This window comes from Parambassis ranga, chromosome 3 (genome assembly GCF_900634625.1).
Source record: "Parambassis ranga chromosome 3, fParRan2.1, whole genome shotgun sequence".
Classification (NCBI taxonomy): domain Eukaryota; kingdom Metazoa; phylum Chordata; class Actinopteri; family Ambassidae; genus Parambassis; species Parambassis ranga.
In genome coordinates this window covers 2,425,954-2,445,908 of record NC_041024.1, presented here as the reverse complement: position 1 = coordinate 2,445,908, position 19,955 = coordinate 2,425,954, and the positions used below count along the sequence as shown (strand labels likewise).

At 46.2% G+C, this 19,955-nt stretch overlaps 2 protein-coding genes across 4 annotated transcripts in view; one reads left to right on the top strand and one right to left on the bottom strand.

Annotated features, from left to right (window-relative positions):
• serinc4 (serine incorporator 4) overlaps positions 1–160 on the top strand; it is a 13,323-nt gene extending 13,163 nt beyond the window's left edge. Inside the window, exon 11 of the mRNA XM_028401072.1 lies at positions 1–160. This exon is cut by the window's left edge and continues 48 nt beyond it. Within this exon, the coding sequence (XP_028256873.1) occupies positions 1–160 (160 nt within the window).
• adamtsl5 (ADAMTS like 5) overlaps positions 1–19,955 on the bottom strand; it is a 32,486-nt gene that overhangs the window by 7,717 nt on the left and 4,814 nt on the right. Inside the window, exons 1-13 of one of the 3 annotated variants that reach the window (XR_003670332.1) lie at positions 18,661–18,846; positions 18,156–18,240; positions 12,683–12,843; positions 12,052–12,112; positions 11,582–11,687; positions 11,315–11,442; positions 8,700–8,823; positions 6,696–6,782; positions 5,968–6,131; positions 5,693–5,894; positions 3,911–4,009; positions 3,610–3,681; positions 2,169–3,536 (exon numbers count right to left, since the gene is read on the bottom strand). Coding sequence is in view for 2 of the 3 variants with exons in the window: in XM_028401070.1 (XP_028256871.1) it covers positions 3,202–3,536; positions 3,610–3,681; positions 3,911–4,009; positions 5,693–5,894; positions 5,968–6,131; positions 6,696–6,782; positions 8,700–8,823; positions 11,315–11,442; positions 11,582–11,687; positions 12,052–12,112; positions 12,683–12,843; positions 18,156–18,240; positions 18,661–18,746 (1,710 nt within the window). In the remaining variant the exon portion in view is untranslated. Of the gene's footprint in view, positions 1–1,106; positions 3,537–3,609; positions 3,682–3,910; positions 4,010–5,692; positions 5,895–5,967; positions 6,132–6,695; positions 6,783–8,699; positions 8,824–11,314; positions 11,443–11,581; positions 11,688–12,051; positions 12,113–12,682; positions 12,844–18,155; positions 18,241–18,660; positions 18,847–19,955 lie in introns of those variants that run through there. The other 2 variants (XM_028401070.1, XM_028401071.1) reach the window with 2 other exon arrangements.

Below are 19,955 nucleotides of genomic sequence, written 5' to 3'. Positions count from 1 at the left end.
TACCTTCTGGGTGAAGATGTCGTCCTGCTGGGCCTGTGTAATCCTCTACCTCTGGCTGCTGCTGGGCCCGCTGTGCAGCTGTCAGTCAGAGTCCAGACCTCGGCGCTCACGCATCAAACGACGCTCAGCGTCTTCCCGTCACGTCACCGTCAGCGTCTGACGCTCTCATCGGGAGGAGCAGCGGGCCAGGGGCGCGACGTGGACAGGAGGTCAGATGACTCCCGGGTCTCCCTGCAGTGCGCCGCAGGAGGAGACTTTCAGGAATGGAGGTCATCGGGGGTCACAGGTCAAAGACTCACAGTGGTGTGAGAAGGACCAGTGAGAGCACTGGGAGCCCGGCGCCCCGGTGTTACACGGAGTCCCTAAAATGAAAGCACCGCCGAGGACGTGACACAGTCTGAGTTGCCAAAGGGACCAGAAGGAGTGAACGCTCACTCTGCTTACATCACAGACCGTAGGCGTACAGACCATACTTCAACTTTCAACATTTAATTGTAGTCATATTGTTATTTTTAAATGTTTAAATATTATAACAGAAACAAGACTTTTAGGCTATTTGTTGTATTTGTTGAGTCCACGTCCCAGATTATTACATTTTGCCCTGAAACAGAGCCTTGTTAGTCCTCCGGTCTTTGACAAAGATGAGGGTTGTGAGCACGAACAAATCTTTCAAATGCTTCACTGGAACCTTTTTTAATACTTTACAAAGAGCAATCATCATGAAAATCTGCACAACACATGCAGATATAAGCTGCAGTGAGGTCTGAAAATCTGAAAATATTCCTGAAAACCACCTTTGAGTTGTTAGACTAGGATTCTGTAATCCTGATTAGACTCACCTGGAAATCTAATTTACAATCAACTGGAATATTTATACACGTTTACATATTAAGGGAATTAGCCTAGCATGCTCATTAGCGAACCTCAACCACAGGCATGATTTCAGGCATCTAACTGAGGTGCTAACATGCTAACACCTTTAGGAGCTCTATTAGACTAACAACTCTTTGTGTTAGAGAAGCTAAGAGACTCGTCCCAAATGTGAAAACTGCTGCTTCAGTATGAAGGGACACCGACTGGAAAAGAATTTCATGACTAGAGGGTGAGCTTTATTTTATTTAGTGCTAACAGTTACAATCCAGATACATACAGAACCTGTTTAATGCATCCTGCAGCGCCAAATGAAGATTTGTTCGCGTTTGTGTGGATAAAACCCGAAGAGTCCGAGATCGCAGGAACATGACATCATCACGATGAGACTGTACGAGAGGGACTAGAGAGGCAGCTACACAGAAATGTATGATGTTGTGAGAGGTCAACGCAGGAATACTTTGCATTATGTTGATTTAAAACACATCATTCACTTCCAGGTGAAAAAAATTCTTGTTTACATTTTATTTCGATTCATTAAAAAAAAAAATTGAAACCAAGAGTGCTCAAAAAATTTAAACAAAAAAAAAAAGTCAGAGAGGACAGAAGCTTTCCATCTCATGCCTTCAGATGAGTCTAAAAGATGCTGAGGTGTATTATGTTGTGAACATTATTTAGCCCCTTTAACCAGTTAGGTTCCCACAGATGTCCCCCTGCTGACGGGAGGCTGAGCACAGTGTCTGTGATGACTTCTTAACTGTTAAAGAGCAGAAATCTGGCTCATGTGTGCAGCTATGTTGTCTGTAGTTTTTCCTTTGTTGTAGATTTTATTTTATGTTTTGTAAATACAATGTTTTCTTACAAATGTTTGTCTGTTTACATGTGGTTTGTTGATCCTTTAATATAAAAAGAAACAATCAGTCATTATTCGCACAGACGCTCGTTTGGCACGTTTACATGAGGTCTGATATTAAAAATAACACAAAAATAAACTATTTAACAGGTTTTCTCATATTAGTATATTTATGATAATCAGTGCCACACAATAAAATACTGTATATTTCTTTTGAAATATCAAAGAGTGGACCTGATCTGAGCTGGAAGACGTCACTCAGGTAATGTGTTAAGGTTTAAGCTTATTGTTTCTTACACATAAATACACTGTGAAGCAAAAATGTTGTTAGATATTAAAGATACAAGAAAAAAGAAAATCCACCTTCTCATCCAGCTGGACATCAGACGTTTTTGGCAAATGCTTTCCTTTCCTACATTTCCCAAGATGCAACAGCCTGCCTTACATGAAGGGGCTGATTTTTAACCTGATCAGACAGATTATGGTGTGTCCCTGTGTGTCTGCTTCACAATCTGGTCCTTTTTTCAGGAACCAGTGACATCACGACATGCTGCTGCCGTTGCCTAGCAACCTGCAGCTGTTTGTGCTGCCTGCTGTATGCACACCGGTGTGCATGGACTCCTGCATGAACAATTTAAGTCTTTAAGGTCACCACTACCAAAAATATACAACACTGAAGGAGTCTCTGAAATGGGACAGCGTTGTCCTTCAAGGGATCCAGCCCCTTTATTGTACTCTTAACTATGACTCGAAGTCCTCTGCTGAGTGCAGGAGATGTGGACAGTCAGCTAAACACCTGCAGCAGAGGATAAAGCCAGTGGAGAGCATCTAAAAACTGAGCTGCTGCATTTTCAGTGTGGGGCTGATTTGTTGGACCCAGGAACATTTGAGTTTTTTCTCACTTGGACAGAAGTATGCTGGAGACCTTCTAATGGACCCAAAGGGCAGATTACAGTGCTAAGCACTCCTCAGGTGTGCTGCTGACAGCTATCTGAGGATGAGCTAAAAGGTTTAGCATAAGTAATACAATGCATTTAGGCCAGACGGGTACACACCAAGAGGAGAGTAGTGGTTGGTGGATGTTTTTACATGATTACAGCAGCAGCTATTGGATAAAACTTCCAACTGGACAGGGACACTGTCTGCTGTACAGATTCTACCAATATCCCATGAGTTGGAATAACAAGGGCAAAAATAATCTGGATGAAACTAGGGCTGGATTTTTTTTCTTTTACACACAAACGCACAAATAAAAAAGCAATAAGAAAAAGGCCTTTTCAGTCCATGTTCTTCTCTTTGGTTTGTGTTTAAAGGTGGACACAAGCATCCACCTAAAGTGCTCTGTGTGGTACAGTAAGCTTTTAAATTAACATGAAATCTTTCCGTCGTCTCTCCTGAATCCTTCAGGTCATCATGTGGACAGTTTTGAGGCTGTAGGCTTCAGTATGAGACGCACAGACACACACACACACAGCGTCTCAGCCCCTGAGCTCTGCAGGCGGTCTGGGTCCTCTGTTGCTGCAGACCCTTTCCAGCGGCCGCAGCAGCTCGTCCTCTCTGGGTCTGTACGGCACCACGTAGCTCCGCTCCTCCAGCAGGATGCGGTTCAGGGTGTGCTCGTAATTAATGTGGCGCCGCACCATGAAGATGTACTGCTTGTCCACATCCACCTGGGGGCAGTCACAGGTGTTCGGGGCCCACAGAAACTCCCGGTGCTCCAGGCGGAAGCGGTTCCGGTAGGTGTGGATGATCTGGACGTCGTACCGAGTCTCCTCTCCTCTGTAGAGCTTCCCAAGGACTCTGGCACGGAAAACTGACAGGAAGTACAGACATTTAATAATAAGCTACGATCCTACAACAAAAAACGACTCTAAGTTCATCCTCACCAAAGTCCTTCTGACAATACTGCCTCTGGCGTTCTCTTCGGCCTTTCACTCGCTGGCATCTCCCACAATGCCCTGCAGGATATGGCAGATATTACACCGATACTCCACGATGGTTTTCTTTCAAAATCAATTAGCCTCTTTTTCAGGCCTCTGAACTGCCCCCTGCTCTGATCACAGATCGAAACAGGCCTGTCTTATGTGTATTAACAAATTAGCAGCTGTGCTAATTTACAGCATCCATGATGATGTTTGTATTGCTTCCATGGAGGAGCAGATATTCTGGTGGAGGTGGAGAACTTACGTCCAGGCGAGGGCTGAGGAAGGAGGTTTCTGTGGTTCTCCTCCCGCTCCAGGCGGTTGTGGTGATGAGACTGACGTGGCGGCTTCACAGGCTGTAAAACTAGAAAACACACACACTTTAATCAGTGACAGGGCAACTCTGTCGACACACAGGTCTTACTGTGTTGACACTCATACACACACACAGGTTTCTGAAGCTGCACATTTCTTCCCCATCTGCACACAGATTCTGTATTTCAACATGTTTTCTGGTTAGTTTGGCCACGTGTGCTGCTGTATGTTTGTATTTTGACAGCTAGCTGGAAGAGCAGCTCACTGTGCGACATAATAAATCAGATAACACAGGATCCATAATGTGTGTGGATACATACAGTCAGATCCAGAGATTCCTCACACTCCGGTCCTCCTGACCTCATTACCTCCGGCTTTCCTCCAACACTAAAAATCACGACCCGCTTGTTTTACCCAACAAACTACCAACAAACTACTTCTGGCAACAACGCAGCACCAGTTCTGTTTGGCAGCTGGAAAACATTTCCAGAGCGGCTACTTTGGGATTTATTACTGCAGTGGATGGAGTCTGACAGGAGGCGCAGGTCCTCGGGCTGTGCGCACATTTCCATGTGAATGTGAGCACATGTGTACAGCAGCTTATCATGAGAGATAAACCAGCTGCATTCCTCAGCAGCCTGCAGACTCTGAACCCAACATGGCGCTGAAGGAGCATTTTTTTAACCCTCTCCACCACCACACTGCACAGGTCTTCACGCTCTGCCTGCGACTGCACCCGTCTGGGTCACTGTCATCACAATGTGATCAGGGAGTGATCAACAGAAACCAGGCTGGTGAAATGGTGATGTGAGGCTAACAGACCTTTGCAACATGGCATGAACATCAGGGTCAGTGCCTCTGGACTGGCAGACCAGAGTGCTGCTTCCCATTTTTAAGACTACTGACCAGAGGGTGTGGTCGAACAACAGGGAGGACCACACTGCTCAGCCCTTCCCTTAGAATACTGGGTACTGGGTCCATTGCAGCGGGCCACTCACCCTACTCACTGGACTCTGATCTTTGTCACTGATTCTGTTCAGAATTTTTATGGACATAATTTTGTTTGTACAGCCAAGGGACAAGGGGGGCAGTTTGGTGATTGCTGTTCTTTGCAGATAATGTGGTCCTAATAATCTGGCTACGGTCCTCAGCCAGAAAAAGCCCGAACACAAGTGCCTGAAATGAGTTTTCTCTGGATGGGGGCCGGACATTTTCTCAGAGACTCTGCACCAAGGTCCTCCTGGATGACTGAGCGAGGCGCTCACCTTGGCACTCCAGGCATGTCCAACCAGGAACAGGAAATGCCTCAGAGGAACTGAAGGAGGTGGCCAGGGAGGTCTGGGCCTCCCTAATTAGGGCCCCTGTGGATCGATGGATGACGATGAAGATTCTCAGTCATCCGGGTCATTTTCATTTAAGAGCTTGAAGCGACGAAGCTGAACTTTCTTTCTTGAGGAGGTTTCTCTGCTCCTCCAAGCAGCTTCATCAGTCCTAAATAAACTGATGGTACCTTACATACTTACATACTAATCATCTGGACAACCTTGTGTGTGTGTGTGTGTGTGTTTAACAGAACCCTGAGGCAGCGACACAAGCAGCAGCTTGTCCATTTAAATATGACCTAAGGCTTCATTTTAACTTCAATGGAGCTGTGACTGACGAGGTTATGAGGAGGTAACAGATTAACTCTCATGCTTTCATCTGCTTGGATGAAGCTGCAGGCAGGTCTTACACCAGGGGGGCAGGGTGGGGCGTGGAGGAGGCCGGATAGTGGTGGTGGTGGTGGTTGATGTGGTGGGCTGATACCAGGGCAGGTAGGTGGCGGTGTGGTGGGCCTCGCGTAGTGGACTCCTCCCCCCATGGTAGAGTGCGTACTGGTCAGGTGGCAGCCAGTACTCGTACTCGATGCCAGGGTTTCTGTCTGTGGCCAGAACCTGTGACACATCACAACCGTTACAAAGACCTTCTTAATAAAATCAAAAATATTTCCAAGCCGTCCTGTCTCACCATGAGATGGAGGTCTTCCTGGGTGGGACCCGGCACCTCGAAGCTCTCCCAGGTGTCAGCCGAGCGCCGGTACAGCAATTTGGTCCCGGCCACATTATACTCGCCCGGAATGCTGATTTTCCAGTTACCATTGATCACAAACTGGGAGCGTCCATTCTGCAGGGCTGTGTGAAGTAAAGAAGAAAAATGTGATCTCACAGTGATGAGATTAAGTCCCCGTGTCAGCGGGTCAGGCCGAGGTAAAGGTGTCAGCAGCAGAAATGTGCCAGCTGCCTATATATGGCAGCTGCTTCTCCTCGGTGCAGGGATTTTCCATGACACGAGATGGAAACAAGTACCTTCACCTGCCTCGCCCCAGCGCTCAGATAAAGCCTTTTACAAGCAGCCAGAGTGTGTTCCATTTCAGGGTCTTATTTTGGTCTCATAAACAAGCATGAGAATAGATGCCCTTGGTTACTATGAAACCAGATGCAGAGCCCCTGCTGTCTCCGGGGAGAGGAAGCCCAGGAAATCATTTTGAAGAGGCTGTTTTACTCTGCAGCCATGAGGCCAGTGATGTAAAGAGACTTCCTGTGTATATATAGAGGAAACTGATACACAGAAGCCCAGGTGTCCTGTGTGTGTGTGTGAGTGAGTGTGTGTGAGTGTGTGTGTGTGTGAGTGTGCGTGTGTGTGAGTGAGTGAGAGTGTGAGTGAGTGTGTGTGGTGTGTGTGTATGTGAACCTTACCGAGATAGTTCCTGCTGTTATCGGTGACTCGGATGTGAGTGGCTCCAGCTGGTATCATGGCCACTTCGTTGTATCCGAACGGCCCGGCTGGCACACAGAGACAGAGCCCATTAGTTTGCCCACAGTGCACCACACCACACCACAACAGAACACACCACAACACACCACAACAGAACACACCACACCAACTGCACCACATGATTAAAGCAAAACTTTACAACCAGAGACCTCAGAGTCATCTGAAGTTATTTTAAAGCTGAAAGTTGGTTAAACTATCATTTTTAACTCTGTGGGGACGCTGTAAGAGGTTATAGTCCTAAATAACAGAGCATGTCTGTGCCTTTAAAGGGGCCCTCCACCTGATCAACATGATCACCACAACCGTGACCAGACAAACCTCCTCAGGGACTCCTCCGTAAATCCTTTTTTGGTCATCTTGCCCTCAGACCCCAGACATGTTTTAGTCAATCATGTTTCCATTCATTCTCTAAACTAAATCCATCAGCGTGGTGGTAGCAGCACTGATGCCCAGACCTCCTCCAGCTCCTCCTGAGGGATCCAGACCAGCCAGGAGATGCTCTTACTGGTCCTGGCCCTGAATTCTCAACCCCAGATGGTAAACCCTCAAAGGGGGGCCTAGGAGACCCAGACCCAAAGGCAATATGTGCTTATAGTAAAGTCATATATATAAACACACGGCTGCCTATAAAGTTGGAATGAAATATTTTTTTTTACCTGTTCTCATGAATGTGATTCAAGCTCTCCTCCTCCTGCTGCTCTCATCCCTGCCTTCAGCCTTCAGCCCTTCATCCCTCCCCCTCTCCCTATATTCTCTATTCCAATAAAGCCGTCAATTCAGAGGCGTGACCTAGCTAAAGAGTGATATGTAACCACACAGGCGGAGGCGGGGACGGTGGGGACCCCCTGCTGTTCTGGGGTGAAAAGCTGCCACTGCATGAACTCTGTTCCTTGCCGCCCCTGAAGAGCGTGTAACTGTGGTTGCTCCTGCTTACCCGTGTCGAAGAGAAACTATGCATAAGGTTCATCTGCAGGGCTCCAGCTACACGACGAGCTCTGACTGAGTCGGAGGCCGCCGGTACTCTGACCTTGGGAGGAGCCGCCCACTGTAAGTTCTCCCTTTAGTTGGGAAACGCAGCTGCAGGAGGAGGGAAAGCCTCTGAAGGCTGCTGAGCCGCACAAACAAAGCGGCCATTATCAGCCTGTTTTCTTCTTGCTCAATCTGAGCCATTACGGCCGAGCGCTCCATCTGTCAGCTCTGCTGTGTGTGCACAGAGCTGTGAGAGGAAGGCACAGTGACAGAGGCGAGGCCCGAGCCAAGTCACACACCAGAGGTGCTGGAAAAGGATCGATTACATTATCTATCACCAACCTATGGTTCATGTATGATTAGCTACCACTAAGTAACCTTTTTGAGAACTTCTGCAAAGATGGAGAATCGCTCAGCAGAACTTCTTATGGTAGATCCGGATGTCTCGGTTACAAATTTTGTTGTGAAGCTACAAACACAAAACACTAAATTCTGTACTTGTCATTGCATCTAAGAAGCCTTTACCACCTCACATGACAAAAGTTTGGATATCTATAGCATGCGGAGCCCACAGTTCTCCAGAAACAGTGTTAATAGAAACATGTGTCTGTCTCTACGTTGTTTTCTTGAGTAAAACCCTCCCTCTCCACCCTCTCCACCCTGCTGAGCTGCAGGTAGCAGTGAAGGCCATGTTTTGGTGGCTTTCAGCCAGAATGGCCTGAGGAACTTTGTGTTCTTCCTCCTCCTTCCTGAAGTCGTAACAACTGTAATTTTGGACCTGTTGTTCATTCTGGACGGCAGCCAGCCACCTTTGTTTAACCCAACTGTTACCATGGTTAATGTTCACTTCATCAGCCAACAACGGCCTCCTGACTGAGCCTGAACCACTAATAATAAGACAACTTGTTTCAGCTCATTCCTGGTGGAGGTGCTTTATGTGTTTGTGTGTATCTTACCTGCCTCCAGACTGTTGCTCTGGTACACACTCTTGTGGTGCAGGCAGGTGGTGTTGTGTCCCCCGCACACCATGCAGGCGTCCTCCTGCTGCTTTGAGCCCAAGATGGAGTCACAGCCGGGCTTCTGTACGACACACAGACACAGGGAATGAGAGTTGGGAAGCGTCTAACCTTTTCTCTTTTTGCAGCCATCCTCATCCAACTTATTGCACGGCCTCTACTCAATTCTCTCCCTGTCTCTGTCTCTTATTTGCTTCTCTCTGTCATTTCCCTCGGACAAACATTTACTTTGCAGAAAAACAGCGACTCAGCGGCCTCGAGAGGAGAGAAAGGGTTGAAGTGTTGTCTCGTAAAAAAATGCCAAAGCAAAGAGCAGGGAGGACGAGCTGGATGCTTTATGGTGTGGCAGTGAATGTTGTTGTGAGATGGAGTACAGTGCTTCCTTATCCAGGCTTTATCTTCCACTCAGCAGAGCCAGGCGATGAAGGGGGATGTTCCCAGGCAAGAGAGCAACAACCTAGGGAGGCTGTAATCATGCCCCTGAGCCCCTTAAAAACACAAAACAAACTCAGAGCATCTGTGTGTGCACAACAGGAAATGAATCCTCTGAGGGAAAGTAGCAGAGGGAACGAGGGAGCAACCTCGTTCTCCACACAGTAGGTTGGTGAATGGAGTCAGGCTATGAAACATACGTCTTCCTACTGTAACAAGCTTCTCTGCCATCTTCTCGGTTTGGAAACAAACGAATAATTTGAGACTTCCTGTCATCCTGAAGTGATGCTTTTTGAAGGCTGTATTTGAAACTACACAGGCAGTAAGGCACCGGTCAGAACAGACTGTAGCATGTAGCATAGAGTTACCTAACGTAGCATCCCTTTCTGTGTGAGCATCACTACAGAAAAAGCAACAACAAGCTCGAGCTTGTTGTTGTTGAGGAGTCCAACGCGTCAAATCCCTTTCACTTCCTAACTGTTCGCGTTTGCTGCCTACAAACCATGCTAAAATGCTAAACTATGTTGCTGAATATACAACATTATGATATTACATCTGCTGTCTAAATGTGTAAGCCTGTTAACGTTCGGATTTATTTTTTTAAAAAAGTAAAACAAGTACACATAGATAGATTTTTTGAGGCATGGCTGAAGTCTGATTTCAAAACTATAGGCACACAGTGGATGCTAGCTGCATTTTTACAGGGATTGGCATCTTGGTGGACGTCCAGGAAATAAAAGAATTATAAGAATGACAAGAATTGACTATGTCCATAAAAAGGACTTCAAATTTAGCTGTCACACACACAGACACACACACACACGCACAGTGTCCATGTGCTCTGCAGTATGATGTCAGTGTGACACACAGTCCACCACACCAGCTGCAGGCTGCATCTGCTTCCTGTTTCAGGCCCCACTCTGCTCTGACCTCCAGTCAGTCCCATAAATCCCCCTTATTCACACACATACAAGCATGTACACACACACACACACATATATATATAGACATATGTAAACACAGACACAAATTAATCAGGAGTGTAAAAATAGCTGGGACTCTGAGTGCCCCCTCTGCTGGATCAGATGTGTGGCGGCTGCATCTGTGTGCAGAGAGGTGAGCGGAGGTCGGCCTGGTGTGGGACTGTGTGCTCTCCAGAGCTGTAATGCTAACTGAAGGCTGCAGTCCACACTGATGAGTGCACTCTGGCCCTAACGCACAGCATGGAGTTCACTTCTCCAGAGAGCTCCAGTCAGAGTGGTCAACATCACTTAAACCTCAACAGAGAGGGGCTGACGAGGAGAGAGAGAGAGAGAGAGAGAAGCTCTGGGCTCAGGCCAGCTTCCAGTTCCAAACCCAGACAGGTCATCATGAGGGTCTGTGTTTCCACAGGCACAGGTCCTGCTCACTGTCTCCCCTCAGACAGATAACTGACAGCTGGCAGACCTCCACAGTTTATACAGACAACAAGTCAAGTCTGCTCTGAAGATTTACTGACCCAGGAGGGCAGCTTGACCACAAAACACCAGAAATTATAAATAATCAGAAACAATCAAGGCAGATACAGCGAACACAGTCTGACTCAAATCAGTCATCCTCTAAAATGGATATTTTAGGTGTATAGGTCTTTGAGCCAGGGCAGGACAGGGGATTGAACCGCCAACCTCACAGCGGGCCAAGACCAGATCAAAGAGCGTCATCAGCTTTGATGAGCCTGCTAACCCGTCCATCCAGCTTCTACATGTCATGAAGACCTTTCATGTCACTGCTGCAGCACTGTGAAATTGACCTTTGACCTTGTGAATATACCATGCCGTTCTTTGATCGCTTCGTCCAGCTCAACTGGACACAACTGATGTGTGAATGCTTGAATCTTGGCCACATTGACTCTTGATAACCCAATTCTAATCGGCGGATCTTGCATGAAGGTTAAAGAAATCCCTTCATAGTTTTTCTGTGAGATCACATTTTAAAGTTATGGCTTTTGTGATGTTACAAAACCCCCAAAATGTTCATTTTAAGTGAACCTTTGCACCACAATTTAAAGAGACTGCTGTGGGAATAGTTCATTGTAGTTAGATTCATGATAACACACACTCATAGAAACATAAACACACACTCACCAGACAGCGTCCGTTGACACACACAGCTCCGGACTCCTTGTCGCAGGCTGTGCCGTCGAGCACTCGGCCAAAGTTGTAGTAGAAGTTGTGACCCAACGCCAGACAGCTGAGTTCACAGGGGTTAGAGCCTGGCAGGCAAGAGCTTCAGTCAGTCAGGCTCACAAAACACACACACAGCCAGCAGGCTGCACACACATTGATGTACAATGCAAATAATCACAGTTATAAACACTTTGTTTAAGTAAAGAGGAGTGACTCCTCTCTGACCTCCATGGAAGGTCGTCCATCTGAAGGAGTTTCCAGCCACCAGCGGCCGGTCATTGAAGGCAGCACACTGCATCTCCCGGAAATCCTGCGAGCCGGAGGGACACTCCTGCACACACACACACACACAGACCTAAACATGCTGCTTAAACACGCTACAACCCATCTGAGCATTTTTCCGTTAATTAATATTGACCAGAGCGACTGGCTGTCCAAACGCACACCCACACACCCAGGCCACCACGTCGCTGACCTCACAGTGTGTTACATGCATACAGAAGCTCATCAGTGCAGAGGTGACATTCATCCTGTCAGTGAAATTCCACATCACACCCAGAAGGCGCACGGCGGCTACACCTGCGCCGGACACACCCGTGTGACCAACTTGTAGCGCAAACATCAACCATTGTTCTGCAGTGTTTGCTCTGAAAGTCAGTGTTCAGTGCAGTGTGAAAGCTTTGTGCTGACATGACCTTGGTGTTGCAGATCTTGTATTGTCTGGGATCCCCTGCACATGGTCCACCCACTGGGTTCCTGGGACACAGAAAATAAGTGTGTAAACACAGCAGAAAGGAATCCTGTCAGCTTGCATATGAAAGGCAGGTTTCTCAGGGAAACCTATGGAAAAATGATCTCGATCTTTAGTAAAAACACAAATAATCCACGTTTTATAGTTATTTGCACCACATGTGCACACTTCAGTCAGACAATATAAACCAATCAAGACGTCTCAAATAAATATTCTACAAAAATAAAACATTTGCTTTAAAGAGATTCTGTAAAAAAACAACAATCCTGCACTCGTGCCATGATGGACTCATGCGTGATCAGCAGTCATGTCACAAAAGTTCAGCGAGTATTTGGTGGATCTGCAGGTTTTTTACAGCTGATGTGCAGAGTAAAATGAAAAATTGGTTTGTAGAAAAGCCCATCGTTAGATGGAGCTCCTGTTTTAACACCTGCAGGCACTAAGAGACATGCCGTGCATCCTGACTGCAGTTTTTTTACATTTTTATAAAATCAATAATCACAGAAATTCAGCTTGTCTCATTATTTTTGTAGCCTTTGCTCCGGACGTTCCAGATTTCCAGTGTTTTGTGTTACCTGGTGATACAGGTGCGTGTCCGCACAGAGGCTCCGCCCCCACAGCTGCGTGAGCAGACAGACCACCCGCTCCATGGCGCCCACTCGTTTCTGAAGTGCAGCTGCCGCCGGGCACGTGTTGGACGCCCCGATGAAGGACCCCACGCGGAAACCCAAGAGGCCTGAAAACAGCCAATGAGAGACGAGCACTTCAACTTTGTAACATTTTTAACTTTGTAACCAGAAAGGCTGCGTTTAAGAGACGAGAGTTTAATTTATGTTTGTCTGTGAATCAACCACACGCCTTTAAATCCTAATATGTTCTTATTAGGACTTTTTTAATTAACATCTTGACAATAAAACAAAAACATTGTGCTCCATGTGTAGAACCAGAGACCTAAGTATGAAGTCTGAATGATCCAATTAGAAAAATCACCTTTAATTCTGCAGCTTATCGTGTAAGCACACTACACCTGGTGTCTATTTGAGCCTGTTGAGAAGTCAGAGCAATAACATAATGGGCCAATTTGTGCAGAAAACCTTTCCAACAATGTGCTCAGTGTGGAATACCTACGCTACAAGCACCAACAACGTGGAGGATGATGCTAACACGTGTTCCACATATGTCAGGACTCATCACGTTAAGACCCTCCAGGACTCTGCAGGTTCATATGTGTGGGGGGGGGGGGGGAATAAAAGCATCTTGGTGTCATGCTGAAGACGACCTCTGGACATGATTGGATTTTTGAAGCACACTATATAGAATACATTATTTTTCAAGCAGTGATGTTGAAAACATAAGCAACATCAGGAGGAAGCTGTTCATCCTGGTGTTGCAACAAGACCTCATTGAGGGCTCCGAGCCTGATCTACCCCTGATCCACACTGAAACCACTCCTACAGTGTCTGAAGAGCGTCTGAACGAGTTGTAGTTCATCAAAAACAAACAGGCGACCTTGAGAGCCTGGTGGATCAGGACCGTCGGAGCCAAACAATAAAAGTGATTAGAGAAATTCTCAATGGCACTCCTCAGACACATTCCAGAGTTTCTGCCCCGGAGGAGGACTGAAACTGGCACCGATCCCAGCGGCTCCTCCTGCCACACACACACACACACACACCTTTAACTCTTTACACACACTTTGAATGACTTCATGAAGTCAAAGTCAGCTGGAGGATCTGCTCAGTATAAAGACTCGGATGTGACACGTAGAAGATCTTTCATCATCATCAGACTGAAGGATTAAAACGTGGTGCCACATGAAAGGTTCTCTGTACAAATGATGATCTGTTATTATTAATAAGGAATAAGATGATGTTCACAGCCTACAAGCTACCAGCTACTTAGGGCAAACACAAACCCAGTGTTAAGGAGTTAACACGCTGCGTCCACTCTCCTCATTAATACACAAATGTATGCAGCCGGATCAGTTTCAGTGTAATCAGATCATCTACTGTTAAACGGGAGGAATGCTGTGTAAGTGGGATGCCTCTGTCATGTTCTACACCTGATGTAGTGGAAACACACACACTGTTTTATACATGTACCATTCCGCTGCCGCCTGATCCCACTGCTCCTGGTTTTAACTGCTCTTCTGTCTTTATTTCATGTTAAAGCACAGGCTGACATTTGAACTGTAAAACATGACATAATATCAACAGCTGTTGAGAAATCACTATGATTGGTTAGCTGACACACTGAAAACAGTCAAATTCTGCAAACTTTAAATAATATATTATGATAGCCAGTATTAATCCATTGCTAAATTGGATTGTATTGTAGATGCAAAAAAGATAGAATGATATATTTTAGAGTAGCTAGCTCCTGCAGCCCCTTTGGGAGGCTCCAACTGCAGCAGCATGAGTTCACCTGAACTCTTGGTTAATCCAAATACAGGCAAAGTTGGCACCAGGTTGCCTAGCAACGCAATCAAACTAATTACACCTCATGTGTTGGCTTAACAAAAAGTTTTTATACTACAGAACAACAGCCTGGTCACATGACTACAACACCTCTCTGACCTCTGCTACAGTGCAAACACCTTGATGACCTTTAATGACAATGTAGTCCATAAAAGTTGCATAAAAGTTCAATTTGTGCAGTTTGTTTGCATGTTTGTTTCTGCTGTAACTTTGGATATTTTAACTTCTATGGCAGGGGTCGGCAACCTGCGGCTCCGGAGCCGCATGAGGCTCTTTCATCACTCTGTTGTGGCTCCCAGGCAGCGAGCTCATTTTTGGAAAAAGAAATAATAATAATGTGAATAAATAATGGCCGTTTAATTTAAATTTATTTTATTCATTATAGTTAGTTTTTTCATAGTTGTTTCTTTGGAGATTGAGATGCTCTCGTGATATCAAAATAAAACTTTTAATATTTTGTCAAAATATGCGTCACGGTCGCATCCTGTGACACCGGACAAACTTGTGTTCGACAGCCTACATGGAATGACCTTCCTGACACTTATATGAACATGGAAAAGTTTGCATTTGGAGTCCTGTCGATCTTTGGATCCTCATACTTGTGTGAGCTGGTGTTTTCCATCATGAACTACATTAAAAGTAAACATCGCTCGAGCCAGATTAAAGCTCGCAATCCTTCGTGAAAATCAAAGTGACGTTTTACAGCCCTGAAATGGATACGATACGCTGTGCAGTGAAGTTCCAGAGCAGAACTCACATTTACAAGGTGAAAGGTGTGGCTCCGAGTGTGCTCTATTCAGTGGGAAACCAGCCCAAATGGCTCTTTTAATGCTGAAGGTTGCTGACCCCTGTTCTATGGGGATTGACTCGGCCCTCAAGTGGACACAAGCGGAACTGCAGCTAGACTCCGGTGCTGCCAAGATGACGACACCTGAGGCATTAGAGCTGTGCTGAAATGTTTCGTAACGTTTCATTTTCACGCAGTATAAATGATCTTTGTACATGATGTAAATGATGATTTACAAAATTAATTTCTTTAAAAAGTGACTGCATCCTTTTAAAAAGATGATGATAGTCATAGCGTACATCACTGCAGACTCCCTAACTCGACTTTAAATGAGTTTACAGCCGTGGTATTTATGGCAGCCTGCCATGCCTCTTTTGCAGCGTCTCCCCGCCTACAGGCTGTTATCTATAAATCTCTGTGATAAAAGTCCCCACATACAAATCAACCGTACGTTTATCTGCTGACAATTACACACAGTTTACAGAGAGTTTAAAAAAAAACTCTCTGACTTTGTGAATCATTGAACAGAACCCGTCAGACACACACACACTCAGCTGAGACCTGTGCTGCTACGAGTCTCCATCATTTTTCTGTGGCAGGGTCACCTGAGGTCACCCTCATTAGTGTAAGCGCCGGTCAAATTAGCGTTGATAACAGTTGGAGATGGGGTGGGCTGGCTTTCTAGATTAATGAAAGTGACCTTTGACCCTTTGCTTTCTCAAAGTGCCCCCCCCCCACCACACACACACACAGGTTCACACAAGAACAAGAAAAAAAACCTGCAAACATACAGGAGGACAGATAGAGTGCAGGTGAACTAACATGCAGCACAGGCCGGTATGAGTTTCCCATCATGCATTTCATCTGTCAGCAGACTGGCTTTTATAGAGTCAGCCCGACACTGGATCAAACCTTCCACCATGAAGGAGAACAAGAACAAAACAAAGACATGTCTGAAGGCTGCACATAGCCATGGTGAATACTCAGTTCTGATTGGTCCATCGGCATTCTGCAGACCACTGTTGCTATGGATACAACAGTGTAAAAACACCATATAGACATGGTCACCAGGTCAAGATGTCCAAATTCATTAACAAATGAATTTTTTATTGATTTATTTGGTACATAGAGGAAGTGGAATCCTCATGATGAATGGTAGCACACTTGTATTAAAGCTACTGTAAACACAGTTTGTCTCCCCCTGGTGGCAGTAAGAAGATTTGCAGTGTGCCGTTTTTAATATCTTACTTTACAGAATTTACACATTTGTCTGATTCCATTTCTCATTTTCTGTGAAATGTGTGATCACAGTTGATGAGTAGTTACTGGTGGATGGAGTGAATTTGTATTAAAGCCTCCGATAGGCCGTAGGAGGAAGGAAAATGGCGGCGAAAACTAATCTCCAAAGTGTCTGGGGCCTGTGGCTTGTTGCAAGTGTCACTTTCACTCCAAGTTTTAGGCATTAAAATCAGTGCTTTGGGTTAAAACAGGCAGAATTGTCCCATCTCTTCTAGCACTTTCATTACTATGGCAACAGATCCCATCCCAAGCAACAGTATACAGATACAACCACAGCTGGACACCAGATATGGACACATGAAATCCTCTTAAGACACGCTTGCTAATGACTGTGCTAGCTTTCAAAGACCCTCGGCAGCTTGATGTGTCTACTCCTGATAGATCTTGACTATCAAAAGTTGGATTTCTTTTATCCTTCTAACAGTTTCTTTGGAGTCTGGTTAAGATATTAGTCCACATGTAAGGAACGGCATGCAAACATTAACCTGATCATGACTTCTGTATCCACACAACAGAAGCAGAAGTGAATTTTCCAACAAGCAAACTAACATGAAATGATGAGAAAACATGTCAAAGTCAGACACTAACATCTGTACATGCTGTTTTATGAGAAGAAGAAGAAATTACAACATTTTTCTTGTTCCCACCGTTGACTGGCCAAACTGCTGACAGCAGAGATGCTGCCAGTGCAGCTGCAGCGATGACTGACTTCAGTCTGAAACGTCTCACACAGCGTTCCAAGCTGATGCTGTTTGGTTTAAATCACAGCAGTGAAGCTGACTGACAGCACAAAATGAAAAATGGATTCCCATGTGTTTGCTGCAGCAGAGCGCATGTCACCGTCTGCTTGTTCCAGCCGGGCCTGGGGGGTGGGGGGGTTCTGCCAGACAAACAGTGATGAAAGATGGACGCTGCGGTCGGAAGAGAAAAGCTGGTGCAACGGCAAACAGACCGCAGCGACCTCTCGCTGAGCACTGATTGGTTCATTATCTCAACGAGCAGGTTCTCCCCCCCCACACAAATGACTTTAATCACGGCGTTTACTCTGTCAGTGGAAGTAAAGAAGATGTAAAGGCTGGAAAACGTGGAGGGGGAGGGGTTTGTTGAAACACTGTCATGCAGCTATTAGTGTTACATTTGTTCAACTAAACACACAGTCTGAGTCTCTGTTAACGGAGCGGTCTGAGCCATGATCTGAGAATGTTCACTGAGCAACAGCTCTGTGTCAACAAACCTTAAAATCACACTAACGAAGACCCCTTTAAAGATAAACCTCAAAAATTGCTGTTTTCCATCTGCCAAGAAGTGATCCACCAGGTCGAAGGAAAACATTACATGGCCGGTGTAAATCCGACAGACATGTTGAAAATGGTGGTAGCTCTGTCTGAAGTTCTTCCACTGCACATGTTTACATCACTGTTCAGGCTCTGAGAAGCGAGAGTCGTCTGACTCGAAGCCGAGCTGACATGGGCGTGTTGGACTTACGTTTGGCGGGGAGGATGGGGAGGACTGGCAGACGGGAGCGACCAGCAGCAGGACAAAGGTCAGGGCCTGGCACAGAATCAGCTTCCTGTAGACACGGAGAGAAAGAAACACGGTGACATCACAGCCTGACATCACAGGACAAAGAACAACTGATCCTCCAAACAGCAGAGGTCTTCAGGTCAGTGATAATATCCACAAATAAGCTGCCGCGCTACTGCGAACCCCTGCAGGCCAGAGCCAAGGTCAGGAATGCCCCCCCATCCAGCAGGTGTCATTATTCCCCCTCCCCTCCCACAGTGTCTTATTTACTCCCACCCAGCTCACAGAGACGCCCCCCCCCCCCTCCCCTCCCCATCACCTCTTGTCCAACTTTTGACCCTGTTACATAAAAGGATGCAAGAAAACCAGAATCCCCCCCTGCGTTCACACACAGCCGGCTAACTCCTCATAATCTGGACTGGGACTCTTTTTGTGTGTGCATCATGGAACGATTCTCCAAACTTACTCCACCCAATCAGGGTGGTGATCATAGACCTCCCCGTCTCCAGCAGCGTCCTTCAGGTCCTCCTTTAGAAGCCCTAGCTGCTCCATGACGGGAGATGTAGCCTCTCTTGTCGGCCTCTAGGCCTCCACCTCGATGCCTCTGCCTGGTAGAAGGCACATCCTCAGCAGGAGCAGCGGCTTCAGAGGTGCTCTGTGATAAGATCTGCTGCTGTTTTGTGTTGAGTGTGTGTGTGTGTGTGTGTGTGTTTGCTGACTACTTCCGTACCTCCAGGCAAACATCTCTACCTCTGACTCAACACGGGACGAGTGCTTTTTTCTGAGAAGTCCCAGAGGTTCCTGGAAAGCCCCTCTCTCTTTCTCTTTGATTGCTTCCTGGCACTGAATGAAACATGTTTATTAACACACACACACTGAGGAAAAATCTGGTAGGATAAAGCAACTAAATCGTCTCTGTTTCCTTCATGGTGCCCTCTGCTTCCAGCCCGTCTGCTTTGTCTCTTTCATCCCTCCCTGCGCCGTAAACACAGAACAGATCTGAAGCTTTTGGCTCGGTCCCAGGTCAGTAGTTGCCCTGTCCAATTAAACGATACACATCCCCCTCACACTCGGCCGAGCAGCCCTTCCCTTCAGAGCCCTCGGCTCCTGTCCTGGCCTTACATGGGGGAATTCTACGGGAGGAGCGAGGGAGGTTGCGTTGACCGAAAGAGGCGAAGAAGCACATGAATCATGATTGATGTGAAAGGGCCTTCTGATGTTCTCTCTCTCTCTCTCTCTCTTTAAAAGCTTTAATTGTCAGGGTGTGTTTTTCCTACGATTACTCCGCTTGACGTGTGTAATCCATCACAGAGAACCTCAGGCCTGTCGTAGCTCTTGTGATGAAGCATCACCTCCTGCACAGACAGAACATTTTGTTTCTAGATTTGTGACATCAGAAACTCAGGATGGGAGTGATGATGACGACACTCACTCATGATGACGATCACTTTGCTTCTTTGCTAATATTTTTCTAGTTTTAGGTAAAGTGCCTTTTATGCTTAGCAGTGCTAACTCTTCCTTTCTGCCTTCTCCCCCTGGATTTCCAGGCAGCAGTACCATGACATACGACATACAGCCAATCAGAGAAACAAAGCACGGGACAAAGGCAGAGCAAAAACCAGACTGATATCCACAGAAGACATCCGAAAGAGACAGGACATGACAGACAGAGCGTCTGTCTTTTCTAAACAGCGTCCTCCAGATGATGCTATGTAACATAGCTGACTCAGGTTAGCTTAGCATAAAATATCAGACGAGGCT